Below are 15,130 nucleotides of genomic sequence, written 5' to 3'. Positions count from 1 at the left end.
TTCTGAGGAAGGGTCACCGGACCCGAAACTTTAACTCTCATTTTTCCTTCACAGATGTTGCCAGACCTGCTGAGCTTTTCCAACAACTTTGTCCGAGTCCCTGATTTACAGCATCCGCAGTTCTTTCAGTTTTTATGATGAATAGAATCACAGAATCCCTACAATGTGGAAACAGGCCCTTCGGCCCAACAAGTCCACACTGATCCTCAGAGAATCCCACCCAGACCTGAACACTATGGACAATTTAGAACGGCCAATCCACCTAGCCTGCACAACTTTGGACTGTGGGAGGAAACCAGAGCACCCAGAGGAAACCCACGCAGACACGGGGAGAATGTGCAAACTCCACACAGACAGTCACCCGCGGTTGGGTCCCTGGCGCTGAGAGGCAGCAGTGCTAACCACTGAGCCACTGTGCCGCCCACATAGTGGACGCTGTTTGGATAACGTGAACTTTCTGCTGTACAGATATAGCGATTGTCTATAGCGATTTCCCTACAACGTGGTTTTCGAAAGCGCGAGGTCACACAAGAATGTAACTATTGCATTATAAGAGAACTACCTGCACTGCATTGCTCACTAAGGGAACGGGAGAGAAAGATTTGGCCCGAATATCAGATAAATTATGGTGAAAGGCTAAGTTTCATAGAATCTGAAAGTCGGCCCAGCACAATAGGTTTATCTTGGACTCTTTTTCAGTGTTTGTATACTGCGGTTTCTGATGTGAAATTCTCTCTTCTAAAGCTACGTACCTGCCCGACTCTGGAGATGTGAGTGTTATTCCAGGTGTTATTGTCTACTAGGATGGTTCGATTGGCCATTGCTGTGATTTGATAACCGTAATCCCACCACGACATCACCTTGGCATCCTGAAAACAGACAGATTCCATGTAACACAAACCAGCAATGAAGGTAGATCAGCCACTCGATTCACTCAGCACCAGTTTACATGAAGCAGCACAGGTCATCTACACAACACCGTTGCAGAAACTCAAATGTATAAACAATGATGGAAAGGAAAATACCTGTTGGTCCATCCAGCCTGTTTCACCAAATTACAATACCTTATTGCTTAACATAGATTCCCCACCCCAATGAGAAAGGCAAGAGGAAATAAAATCCCAGGAAATTAAAAGACAAAATCCAGAATCTCTTTCCAGAATAAAAATAAGTTCCTTTTTGTTTTTGGTGATATGTGTTACACTAATAACCACTGTAATCATAGTGGGTCCGCAGATACATACCGTCAAACTGGCACAGGTTACTAAAGTTGTTGGAAGGACATGTTTCCAGGGACAATACACTCTCATCCATGTGGCGTTTATGAAGCATAGCAACTGATTCAGGCATGGAAATATAAAGGAATTAGCCCGTTGGGGAGACACATTCAGACTTTCAGAATCGGAGCATGAAGCATGATTATTATGATTACAGAGGAACAAAATTGATGCTGCCTAAAGCCACTATTTGCTTGGAGGGCATTAGGTACCAGTGTGTGGATCTGGAGTCATCTACTGTCCAGACCAGGTAGTATGATAGATTCCCTTCTTTGAAAGGTAGCAAGTTTTAAACGATGTTGCATCTTTCGTGGCATCAATGCATTAACTGGATAATTTATTGAACTCAGTCTGGTAATTCACCCATGGAAGAACTGCATCTGGGTTTACAATCCAATCACCGTGTTAGTAACGCATTATTTTGTTTTAGAGTTATAGTCATTTACAACACAACACAAGAGGTTGCCATTTGGCCCATTGTGTCTATGCTGGCTATAAAACAGCCACCGACCTCATTCTCTTTACCAGGTCTTGGTCCATATTTTCTAGGTTCCTGCATCCAAAGTACAAACCCAAATACCTGTTAAAAGTGAGGAGAGTTCCTGCCTCCGCTACTCTTTCAGGCAATGAGTTCTACGTCTCCATCAGTCTCTGGACAAAAGTAACACACAAATTCCCCTCTAATATTTCTACTAATTACTTAGATGTATATACATTTTGATGAGTATTTCAAATCACTGACAAGGGATACAGGATCAGTATTATCACAGGAAGAGTGCACTAATGTATATTCAAACTTGCCCTCTTAAGAGGGGTACTGGAATATGGACTGGTCAACACAAATATTCTGCATTAAATATTACTATTCAAAGATTTCAAGCATAGCAAATACAAGCTAAAGTACTAGTCAACAAACTTGTTAAAGAGACTGAATTGTTTCTCATTCCTGCAGAACATGTGGATATTTTAACAAAATCACTTCTGCTTAATTCTGCTTTGAGTAGACAGTCCCAAAGGCAGCAAGCACAAAATCAAAGGGTGGTCACTTTTCAGCAAGCCTCTGTCCAAGTACAGTTCTATTGCATTTGTTTGTTCTACAGGTCTCATCTCCCACACAATTAAAACACAAAAGATTTCAGATTTGCGTCACAAAAGCATGAATCATCAAAAACACCGAACAGACAAAACTCGAATGCTTTTCCTGCTTCACACAGGGAGGCATCAGAGATGTACTTGCTGGCTTCTGCCAAGGCCTGTCTGAATCCAGTTACAAGGTGTACACTTACCTCTGGGGTGTTGTGCCTGAGCCAGTAGTAAGCCTCTCTGAAATCATCGAAGATAATCCTGCTTCCATCTCCTCCACGAGCAGACAGAACAATGGAGGGGGATGAATATGCCTCGCTGGTCACCCAAGTGGAATGAAAGGTATACGTAATCAGGAAGAAGGTCATTACGAGCACCATTCCACTCGCTACCTAAATCGGAACAAATTACAGAAAACGTTATTGAATATTTCCATCGTCTCCCAGAAGCAACAACACAAACTTCTCCAGAGAAAAGCAAAAATAATGCAATTGCTGGAAATCTGGAATACAAACAGAAAGTGTTCCAAATACTAGAATCTGGCAGTACTTGCAGAGATAGAAACAGAATTAATGTTTCAAGTTGATGACCATTAATCAGGATGAAAAATGGATGCTTTATTTTGAAGGGAGGGGGTTTGGTGAAGGTGTGCAAAATAAATAACAAAAGGGAAGGTAATTGATTGGTATGTACTCCTATCCTCTACCCTAAAGGGTTCGGGGGGCAATACTAAACGGAGCAGTAAAGGAACAATTGATGAAAAATATATCTGGAGGAGGAGGTACGAATGGCAGGATCATATACAGACACCATCTGAAAACAAAATGAGAAAGAAAGAAACAAACAAACAAACAAGCAAGTGTGAAAGCCGAAACTTCTGAATCACTGCTGGACTGCGTGACTCACTTCCTTGTCCGGAGCAGTGAGAAACTATGAAAAACACCCAATAAAAACCGAAAGAACTGCGGATGCTATAAATCAGGAACAAAAACAAAGTTGCTGGAAAAGCTGAGCAGGTCTGGCAGCATCTGTGAAGGAGAAAACAGAGTTAACGTTTCGGGTCCAGTGACCCTTCCTCAGAACAGTTCTGAGGAAGGGTCACTGGACTCGAAACGTTAACTGATTTTTTTCCTTCACAGACGCTGCCAGACCTGCTGAGCTTTTCCAGCAACTTTGTTTTTGTTATGAAAAAATACCCAATAGATGTCAAAAGCCCAGCACTGATACACTTTCTGACTATTCTTCAGAGACAATTGTGTGTATTCATTACTGGCAGGCTACTTGATCACAGATGTTATCACATATATGCACGTCCCAGAAAATAAGGCAGGGTCCTGGTTGATCGTTCATTCTTTAACCTCGGAATGCTGTTGCTAATCTGACTGGATGCACTGTTCCACTGCCTGAGGCCTCAGATTGTAGCCAAGATGTTTTGGTCAGTATCCATTCCAAACACTCAACTTGCAATGGTGTGGAACAGATAACAGCAATTCTGTGCAGAAACAGTATATCAGGAGAAGCAAGGGTTCTTCTGATGCAGTGTTAGTACTCTGGGCCAGGAGACCTAGGTTCAAGTCCCACCTACTTCAGAGGTGTGAAATAACAACTCTGAACAGGTTGAATAGAAAATACAAAATAAAAATACCAGGGGGTGTACGAGAGAAAACTGTTTTAGCCACCTTGTCTGCAAAAGGCCACTTCATGAAAACTTTGAACCTATGTACCCTTGAAGAATTTCTCACAGTGAATCACAGGGGGTGTGTGGCACTTAATTAACAAAGCTGCACGAGTATTCTCTTAAAAAAAATACTGATGGCAATAAGTAGTGACAACTAAAATGAATACTCAGTCCCTCCTCTTATCATACAAGTGGGCACAACTTGGATGTGGAGAACAGCACCTACAGTAATGCAGCAGCCAGAACACTGTACTTGAGAACGGTTAAATGCTGCTCTGGGTTCAAACCACTTATAAATAGATACAAACATAGACAGGCTGGGTTTACAGTTACACTCCAATAGGATACTCCTACCTCTTCTAATTTTCTGATAGGTCAGATTTAATGTTCATTCCTCATCACCATGGAGGTGGTGGTGAGCCTCCTGTATAAATCTCTGCTGATATGGTCACACATATGTCCCCTCAATGCTCTGAAGTAGGGAATTCCAGTACAAATGAAGGACTGGCAACCTACTCCAAGTCAGGATGATGTGCTTCAGAAGTGACAGTGTTCCCACAACACTGCTGTCCTTGGTGTTCGTTGTCTTGGTGTCACAAGGGAACGAGACGCTGTTGGAAGTTACCATGTCTAGTTGCTGCAGTGCTCCCTACAGATTGTACATGCAGCAGCCACAGTGTACCAATGATGGTGGATAATTCCAGGCTAATTGCTCTGTACTGGATAGTGTTAACTTGAGTGTTGAAAAGAATGAAATAGGCAAATAATCTTCCACGCAAATTTTGTGTTTAGTATTCTGCTAGATTAAATGCTACCAACCAAATTCCACGTGGCACGTGTTATTGGATTCATGATGACACTGTGCAGGGTACTGGGTGTGAAATTAGAATAGCAGGTTCTTGCATTTAATTAGATCACTACCAATCGAACAAAACTATAACTATGATGTACTCAAACTAGCAGCCTAGCCTTTCATGTTCTGCTGCCTTATTCCCTCAGCTCCAATTCCACTTGGAGGGACAGTGTCCAGGCTGCAAGCTGCTGTCATGGATCATGCTTTCCCGGAGCTCTATTTATTAATCCATAGGCATCTGTGAATTTATTAATAATACAGTACCTCCCACAGTCTTCCTTTCCTACGGATGGTCTGGATGATCCTAGAATCTTGGAACCGATAGCACTGCAGTGCCACACTTTAACAGCCAAGCTTCAAAGGAGCAAGCTAACTGAGAAAGGGAATTATCACCACATTGAATATTCACTGTGATTAAGCAGGAGCTTCAAAACCTTTTTGGTCCTACAGCCCTCGGGTCAAGGAACAATTGGAAATACCCTCACTGTCATCCAGTCAAGTTCAGCTAATCTTCTCCGGAAACAAGTCTGGAACTTGGTACTATTCTGATCAATATAATGCAGAACAAATATCAACATGGACATCGTAGATTAATATTATCAGCTACTGCATCACTTAAACGGTAATTCCTCATTACCAGACCTAGACTGCGATGAACATAGATCATCACAGCTCATTCTGTCCTCATCCACGGTTTAATCTAGCCCAGTCCACAGCACCCAGCAGTGGAGCCTATCATCCTCCTGTTAAAGCCCACTTCCCAGTAGGTAGCATTGGATGCGGATCAGAAGTGAAACACTTGGCTGACTTTCTCTGTCCTACGAATGCCAGTCACAATGCCCCCATCCGATCTCAGCTGAGATCTGCTAACTCAGTATAGCCTATGAGTATACCTTGCTGACACGGCAATGCTTTCACCCATTTGGCCATCAGTGTAACTTTAATGACACAGTTAGTGTAGTAAATAGTTCATCCCAGAGGTTGATGAAACTGAGGGAGGGTCGATCATACCTCATTCTTAATTGGATAAGTGGAGTCCTGTTGCTTTTTTAATTTCTTATCAGGACGGCTGATATCCAAATTCTTTATGTAAGTTGACAGCACCTGAGAAACACCAATTCCTGAGAGTATGCACATTACTGGGGCGAGGACCAGCATAAGCCGAACCTGTGGAGACCAAAGAAACGTGGAAAGGTAAAATGAATAACAAAAGTAAAGTTGATTCTGGGTAATACATTCTCCCAGAACATTTGGTCTTGGGTCTGAATCCAGGGTTGTTATGATGAGGATGCAGTGTGGAATGTATACAATGCCTACATAGTGTGACAGTAGGGAACAGGTAGACTGTTGTTGAGGCACTGATGCAGCAACATGAGCAATGACAGGAAGAAACATTTGGCATGAAGACGGTTACTGTTTTTCAATGTCCTTTCACATTTTACAGAATAAACCAGAACATCCAGAATTCTTTTTTGACATTTCTATACTAGGAGAATGTGAAGTCAAGGCCCCATCCCTGTTGGCTTGATTTGGTGATGTTACTAGCACAAAATCTCAAAGAAGTTCCATTGGGTGGAGTGTACACTGCCTACAGTCGCAGCGCAAAGTGCCGCTGCATACCAAAATGTCACCTTATTTGCCGGTGATTCACTGCTCCTGCTATTTTCAAAAGGATCCCTATAGGATGCACGGAAACAGTCGATATGATTAGACGGATCGCAGTGAGAGAGAAGTGGCTTGTTGGGCCTGAACATGGAAGTAAATCAAGACTTTTATAGGAACGTCAAACAAAATCCTGGGGAAGCACTGACTTTATTTTCCAGAATGAGGGGAGGGCCAAAAGACATTGTTCTAAACTTTGCTGCACTGTGAAAGATTTCTTTAAATGTACTTGAGACCTGAATTCAGCTCTGCACAACAGCTGTATGGCTAAGCACCTTATAACTGCAAATAGTGCTGGAATTTGGAACAGAAATGCAGTTCAGAGAATAATCAGACATTGCAACTAAATATAAACACACACTACACTTTCTTTGGCTCATAAGGATATCAGGTATAGCAATTCAAGGCCTAGGGTCTGGTGAGGCAAGTTCAAAGGATTGGCTGCTTGCAGATGTACTGTTCTGCTATTCACTGCTACAGAGGGAAAGAAGGAAAACAGGAGTGAAGAATTGTACAGGATACTAGAAATACTCCTAACCTGGAAACCATAGCAAGAATTTTGTTTTGTCTTCTTCCTTTTCCCTTTAAGAAAATAAAAGACTTTGCATGAAACATCAGATTACAAGTTTGAGGTCACGGTGGTGCAGAATTTGACCCCACAAATTGTCCTGTTCAAAGAAGCTCATGCCAAAGTTTGTTTTAAAATGCAAAATTATAATGTGTTTACAATACACATAATACTGCAGGGATTTGCCGTCTCATTAGAGTTAAGAAAACAGAAACAACTGGGAAAACAAGGACCTCAGAGAATAATGCATGGCTGTGAAGGATTGCTGTGTTTAGGTAACACATTGACCAACATACTATAGCAGTAGTAAAAGTTCTTAAATCAAAACTGCTATGTATGAATCTTATGCAGCATACAGGGTGATAATATTAATACACAAGAACATAACAGCTAGGAGCAGGAGTAGGCCGTCCGGTCCTTCGACCCTGCTCCGCCATTCAATAAGATCATGGCTGATCTTTTCGTGGACTCAGATCCACTTACCCGCGTTCTCACCGTATCCCTTAATTCCTTTATTGTTCAAAAAAATATCAAACTTATCTTTAAAAACGTTTACTGAAGTAGCGTCAACTACTCCACTGGGCAAGGAATTCCACAGATTAACAACCCTCTGGGTGAAGAAGTTCCTTCTCAATTCAGTCCTAAATCTGCTCCCTCTAATCTAGAGGCTATGCCCTCTTGTCCTAGCTTCACCTGCCAGTGGAAACATCCTCTCTTATCTCTTCTATCTTATCTGTTCCCTTCATAATTTTATATGTTTCTATAAGATCCCCCCTCAATCTTCTGAATTCCAATGAATATAATCCCAATCTACTCAGTAATCTATTACTTCAGGCTGTTTCATAAGCAGCAAAACTAACTACCAGTAAAATTTTATACAGGTTCACAGCACTTCCAACATTACAGCCTTGCTGTTTATTTTTTGGTAAAAGAATTAATTAGAGGTTCAGATGTCTTTGTTCATAGTCAAACACTTCCACTGGCAATATCGGGTGTGGGTCAGGATGATTCTTACCATCACCGCTGAGAAGTACATACTGGTGACACCATACATGATGATAAAAATCCTGGCGTCTGACAGATTGTTGAAGCAATAGTACAAACCAACTGCAGGAGGAAAGCAGAAAAAGATATTGCAGTCAGATGGAAGTGTAGCCGTTTAATATTTGCAAACTGTTGTCAAATCCCAGTTTCACTACTTACACAGAAAAGCAAAAGAAAATGAAAATATGACTTAAATTCCACACTTCATGATCTCAGAATGACCAGAAATACATCACAACCATTAAAATAATCCAGATGCCCGGCCTAATAATCCATTGTACATGAGGCCAAATCTCATCGTGATAATTTGAGAATCTTAAAAAAGCTCCAGAAATTAAAAACAAAACAGGGACCTGTTACAGGAGCCCCTGGGATGCTTACTGTCTTAAAATCAATTGATTCTAAAATTGGCAAATCTTGCAGAAACTTTGCGTGATGTGATGCAGCCATCACTTGACATTTGACTCAAAACTACCTGTAGTGGTACAATGGATCACTCAGCTGTATTAAACCTCTACAAAGAAAATTAAGCAAGTGGTTGAGTAACTGAAATTTCCAAGATACTCCAGTGGAGAAAAACACAGCATTTTCCCCAATAAATGCCAATTCTTTGCGTTTCACAGACTAGAACATAGTAACAGTAATTGGGTTTTCTGTCACCGGAGCCTGTTCCATGAGGTTTATGGAATTATTGACAATTATTGACTTGGTTAGACAGAGACAGTGGGAATATATATGAACTGGCAGGATGTGGCTAGCAGTGACCTACAAGGATCAATGTCGACCCACTTTATTAATAATTTGGACAATTGAATAGAAAGGTCACATATACAATTTTGCCAATGGCACAAAGGTAGATGGCATTGTAAGCAGCACAGAAGGATAATGATAAGATAATGATAATGATAAAGTGAAGGGCAAAACTATGGTAAACTTGATTTCATGCGGACAAAGTTTGGAACTAAAATGAATAGAACAGGGTATTTTCTAAATGACACAGATCAAAACAATGGAGGGTTCTAATATGGGGCAAAGGTGGCAGATCAGCCTTGATTTCATTACAGCAACAAGAATAGACCAATTAGCCCCTCAAGTCTGTTCCACGATTCGATAAGCTCATGTGTGGCATATTCCATAGACAACTACATATAACATGCAATGATGTAGCATTTTTAACGTAAAAAAATTGAGGAAAACTGCAGAGTCAAGGTGTCACCACCATCACCACCTTGGAGTAATACTGATGCTCTTAGAAAGAATAACCATTCCACAAAAACCTTCTGTTTAAAAGAATTTTGGACAATTAGGTCTTTTAACAGACCATGGAAGATTTTGGACAGATGTTGTACGAATGCACGTCGCCTGCAGATGGAGTGGGCACACAGTCATCTTTCTCATGCCCTTGTAAACACAAGTACCTGGAAACATGAAGACAAGGAGTTGCAAGTCAAAGTAATATGATGACCAAGTGGTGGGCTGATGTTCAGAGACTGAAGCGATGATGGGAATGTTGTTCTTTGCGTAAGAAGGATCCAGTAATGAATAGAAGCGTCCAGTCCATGGGGAAATCTTGCCTGCAATAAAACCAACATACCTAATTATATCCAGAAAAAAAACCAAGGACATTAGCTGCTACAATCTGTGAATCCATTGTGAATACAATATAAAACAACTTTGATTCTTTATGTTAGAAGTCTGAATTAGTAAAGAACGTTATTAAAGCAAATGGTAATCAACCTTAAAAGGCAGCAACAAAGAAGAAACCTCACCATAGATACAGAAGTTAACAACTAGCACAGAAAAAGGCAAGTGCAGGAAAAAAAACTTCAATTTCAACCCATGAAATCAGCACAAGATTACACAGGTTCAAACAGAATGTAAACTATTACTGATGATTACTTCAGGTGGGGACTTCTGAAAGGCTAGTGGTAATAAGAGGCTTGCAATCACAAACAATTGTAGACCCTGATGGTAGAGGGTCCTTGGGCTCTTTATGGAGAGACATGCTAGGATAGCCATTTCCATCTAGCTTGCAAATAACAGCATTCTTTGCTTTTCACAGTGAAAGTGAACAGCATATAAATACAGGAAGAAATATTAGGAGAACTATTTAATCTATCAGAAACAGGGAGAACACACGTAGAGGAATTTCATCAAAGAAAAATGGGGATATTTACATAATCTTCAGGAAACCGTTAAATCAAAATCAGTGTTAGATGTAAACTGTAAGCATTGAAACCTTACATAACATGCAGCATATGATCATAATAGTGGTCTGCCAAATTAAAAGCACTGCCCTTCAGGGAATGAATTCTGCCGTCTGTACCTGGTGTGGTTTACATGCGACTCCAGAGTCAGAGCAATTGGTTGACTCCTAACTGACCTCAAAATGGCCTATCAAGCTATTCAGTTGTAGGTGGTTCACTACCACATGCTTCAGGCCAATAAATGCTGGTCTGGTCAGTGACACTCATATCCTAAGATCTGAATTTTTAAGTATTTGATTATTACTAATCTCTCTCATCTCTTTTCTCTGGTATCATACAGTGCATCTGTTGTTGCCAACTGTACAGCAGTTAGACCATTCTTCTGCTAATGACTTGGGAAGATGTGTGATGATGCTGTCTCTTTAAAAGGCTATTTTGTCCTTTTTTTTGGAAGAGATGTTGCAAGGCAGGGAAACTGAACTGACTTAAGTAAACAACTAGTGAGGCCTTTAAGATTTTTTTTTAAAATGTTGGAACAATGGAAGCAACCTGAATGGTTGTGGCCGGTTGTCACAGATCCAGATTTCTGTGTTTTGGTTTTTTTCCTGTCACATCAGAAGCTGTTTGGGGTCTCAGAAGAGTTAGGAGCTTCAGTAAATGTCTCTCGGCTGCTACACTCTCTGAATTTTCTATTGATGTTTTTTCCCTCCTGGATTGCAGAACTGCATGAAAGGATCTGTCCGAATTTGCCTTTTTGCCAAGGGGTGTGTTTATGGTATGTTACTATATTGGAACAATTAGTTAGTAATAGATGCTGTATCAATATTCGGTTATTTTTTCCAATAGTTAAGTTATTCTAAATTCCTTTCTTCCGTTGTATTTTAACTATAGTGTTTAAATAAACTGTATTTTGCTTAACGTCGAGTAGTTTGACCAGTCGCATCACATCTGGAACATGGCACTTCACATCTACCTTTAAAATAAGAAAATGTTAGGGTCTAGGCTACCTTCTTAAAATATTTTAAGGGTGGGGTGTGGGAGGTTCTGGTCTGGTCCATACCAGATGTATTTAGAGAATTTTTTTTTCCATTCATTCATAGGATGTAGGGATCACTGGCCAGGCCAGCATTTATTGCCCAGACGGCAGTTAAGCGTCAACCACATTGCTGTGGGTCTGAAGTCTCATGTAGGCCAGACCAAGTTATTTTGGCAGATTGCCTTCCCGCAAGGACATTAGTGACAATTTATGACAATTGACAGCGCTTTCTCAGTCATCGTTAGACTCTTAATTCCAGATTCTTTATTGAGTTGAATTTCCACCATCTGTCATGGTGGGATTCAAACTGTGTCCCCACAACATTAGCTGGGTGTGTAGATTAACAGTCCCATGATAAGACCACCAGGCCATCACCTCCCCTGACAGGGGCTGAGGCTGTAATGAGAGGAGATAAGGAGGAGGTAATTTAACAAAATGAGCAATAACATTGTACCTGTGAGCATCAGCACTGCTCCTGCAGACAGGACCACTAACCCCACCAGAGAGACGACACTCTTGAAAAGAATCTCAAACTGTTGCGGATTCAATTTGCTGCGTAGGTAGTCAACAAACGCATGGATTTGGCACAGACCAAAAACACCCAAGGCAGCCATATGCTCTGAAGACTGGACCGGCTGAGGGGAGAAAGAAAACCAGGGAATTAATTTTTTTTCACTATACTACCCAGACAGAAATGGCACATGGGGTATAAAGTACTGCATTATCAGGACTATTTTCTGACTGGTATAATGTCTGACTAGTACTGGCAATGACAAATTAAATCAGACGGTTCGAAGAAATTGTTAGTTCATATACCTGTAGTCAGTTTGTTTGAGTATTAAAAGTTAAATGATAAATAATAGTAAATGCAAACTTACTCGACCTGAAAATTGCTTTGTAAATTATTCAAGGATTCTGGTAAGGAGTCACCGTGTCCGCTACTTATTGAAGTGGACAGTCAGATGTGAAAAGGACTACATTTTTAACTTGCAACACGCATTATAGAACTAATGTTTCTAAACTGCACATATAGAAACAGCTTCGTTTGGTGGAACAATCTGAACAGAAAAGCCCCATTATTTAAATGTGAAATCAAGAGGCATATTTTTCACACAAAAAAGGGACAGGAAATATGGAATTTGCTATCTCAGGAAGGACATTGACAGATAGATCAAGGTAGGTAGACAGAACTATGGTACAGATCAGTTATTATCTAATTAAATGATGGACAGGATAAATCAACTGAATAGCCAATACCCGATTCTATCTGTAGCTTAACTTGAAATAACAGGTTTAAGGAAGAGAATTGTAAGATTTAGATAGTATGTCAACAGACTGGACATTATAACCTTGGTTCTCAATCTACTACACGGGCTTATAGAAAGGTCCTCCATTTGGATCTGGTACAGATTGATGAATGACCCTAGTTGTTGACATGTACAGGGACATGTGGAAATGCAGCATGACACAGCATCTTCAGAGGAGGAAAGGGCACCAGAGAAAAGAAACAGCTTTACAAACCTGGAATCCCACAAAGGAGATCTGCATTGAGAGTATGGTTCCAAGACTGTACACTGTGCAGTATGCAACATAGATCCGGTGGGAAAATCGTCCAGTCAGCATAAGGATGAGCACATGAAGTGGGATCAGATTGATCAGAAACACGTAACCACCCCATGATGAAACCTGAAAGAGACAAAACCCACCAAGATGAGAAACACAATAGAGATAAAACTCGATAGACATCAACTTAATAAAATACGCCAGAAAACATTAATATGAATCTATTTATTTAAATTAATCAATATATAAAACATGCTGTCGAAGAAGCTATTGCGAGTTGCTGGAGCGCATCTTACAGATAGTGTACAAAGAATGCATTTTAAAATGGAGAAAGTGATGCCATTCAACCTGCTACTTGATTCTTGATGGTATAAAACAGTGAGTGGTGTTCAAGCTGTTCTTATTTCTGATCTGTACTTTCTACATGGTAAAAAGGCTTGCGAGATTCAGCAGTTTAACTAATTGCTTTAGAATTCAAAGCCTTTGACTGCACTTTTAGATATTTTCTCATCAACTTGTTCAGGTATGTTACTGTACCTCTGGAGCATGTGGGATTTGAACCCTGGTCTCCTGGCGCAGAGGAAGAGACACTAGCTTTGCACCAGAAGAACTCTAAAAACCTGCTCTTTTATGCACAATACTAACATAGCAGGCCAAGCTAAGGTTGATCATGATTGACACAGACGTTGATGATTGGGGATTCAGCGATACTCATGCCATTGACTTGGGCTGTTGTGGAGCAGCGGTAATGCCTGTACCTTTTGGCCAAGGCGGCCTGGGTTCAGGGCCTAGCTGCTCCAGAGGTGTGTCTGAATCAGGTTAATAAAAAATATCTAGTAATGCCATTGAAAGTCAAGGGGAGGTGGTCAGACTCTTTCTTGTTGCAGATGATCACCGACTGCAAATGTGTGGCTTAAATATTATTAGCCACTAATAAACTCAAGCATGAGACCTATCCAGGTCTTGCTGCATATAGAGATAGACTACATTAGTATATGAGGAGTTGCCTATGAAACGGAACAGTGTAATCATCAGCAAACCTCCGATAAATGACAGAAAACTGCTGAAAAATGGTTTTCAAATTGCATTTGTCCTTCTTTTTGTGGATCAGACATATCCAGGAGATTTTTCAGATAGATGCTGATTGCACTGGGACAGCTTGGCCATGAGAGATATCAAAGGGGTAAGCTGGAAAAGTTGTTGCAGTGTACCTTGTACACACTGCAGTCACTGTTCACCAGTATTTAAAATGATGGATGGTATACTGATGAAGTGGGCTGCTTTGTACTGAAAGATGTTGAGCTCCTCGAGTATTATTGGAGCTACAATCATCCAGGGAGGTGGAGTGAAGAGAATTCCATTACACTCCTGACGTGTGCCTTTGTAAATGGTGGATAGGGTTTTGACAATCAGGAAGTGAGTTACTCATTGTAGAATTCCCAGCCCCTGACCTACTCTTACAGGTACAATATTCAGATGGCTGGTCCAAGTCAGTTTCTGGTAAATGGTAACACCAAGGATATTACTTTGAAGTCTCTTTCCATCCTCCTTATGGTTTAATTTCCCGTCTAACTTTGCATCGTCAGTAAACCTGGGAATATTTCACTTACTCCCCATACACAAAGACATTAACTTAGATTGTAAACAGCTGAGGTCCAACCATTAATCCTTGTTTCAAAGATAGCAGGAACTGCAGATGCTGGAGAATCTGAGATAACGAGGTGTAGAGCTGGATGAACACAGCAGGCCAAGCAGCATCAGAGGAGCAGGGAGGCTGACGTTTCGGGCCAAGACCCTTCTTAGGCCCGAAACATCAACCTTCCTGCTCCACAATTCTCGCGCAACCTGTGGTGTTCATCCAGCTCTACACCTTGTTATCTCATCATTAATCCTTGTAATATTCTGCCAGTTATAGAAAAGCAAAACCATTAAGGATCTGTTTATTACTATTTTCTATCCATTAACAAAATCTCAATCCATGCTAATATACTATTCTCCAGCACATCAGCAAATGTGCTTTTCAAAATCCAAACACACTATCCCCACTAGTTTGACTTAAATGATCCTGATTGTTACAACCTCAAAAACCCAAACTTTATCAAAGTTTCATGTGTTAGTTCATAAATCCTCTGTTGCCAGAGAATTGTAAAATGATTTGG

The 15,130-nt window shown here is 40.7% G+C and overlaps 1 protein-coding gene across 2 annotated transcripts in view; it reads right to left on the bottom strand.

Annotated features, from left to right (window-relative positions):
• Positions 1-15,130, bottom strand: part of stt3a (STT3 oligosaccharyltransferase complex catalytic subunit A) — a 36,395-nt gene that overhangs the window by 7,609 nt on the left and 13,656 nt on the right. For both annotated transcript variants that reach the window (XM_048615337.1, XM_020516223.2), the window contains exons 8-14: positions 12,930-13,094; positions 11,863-12,043; positions 9,584-9,739; positions 8,137-8,228; positions 5,903-6,058; positions 2,564-2,752; positions 753-869 (exon numbers count right to left, since the gene is read on the bottom strand). In XM_048615337.1, the coding sequence (XP_048471294.1) occupies positions 753-869; positions 2,564-2,752; positions 5,903-6,058; positions 8,137-8,228; positions 9,584-9,739; positions 11,863-12,043; positions 12,930-13,094 (1,056 nt within the window). The remainder of the gene's footprint in view (positions 1-752; positions 870-2,563; positions 2,753-5,902; positions 6,059-8,136; positions 8,229-9,583; positions 9,740-11,862; positions 12,044-12,929; positions 13,095-15,130) is intronic.

This window comes from Rhincodon typus, chromosome 32 (genome assembly GCF_021869965.1).
Source record: "Rhincodon typus isolate 14 chromosome 32, sRhiTyp1.1, whole genome shotgun sequence".
Taxonomy (NCBI): Eukaryota; Metazoa; Chordata; class Chondrichthyes; order Orectolobiformes; family Rhincodontidae; genus Rhincodon; species Rhincodon typus.
Note: the sequence above shows the minus strand (reverse complement) of the source record. Positions and strands in the feature narration are given on the sequence as shown.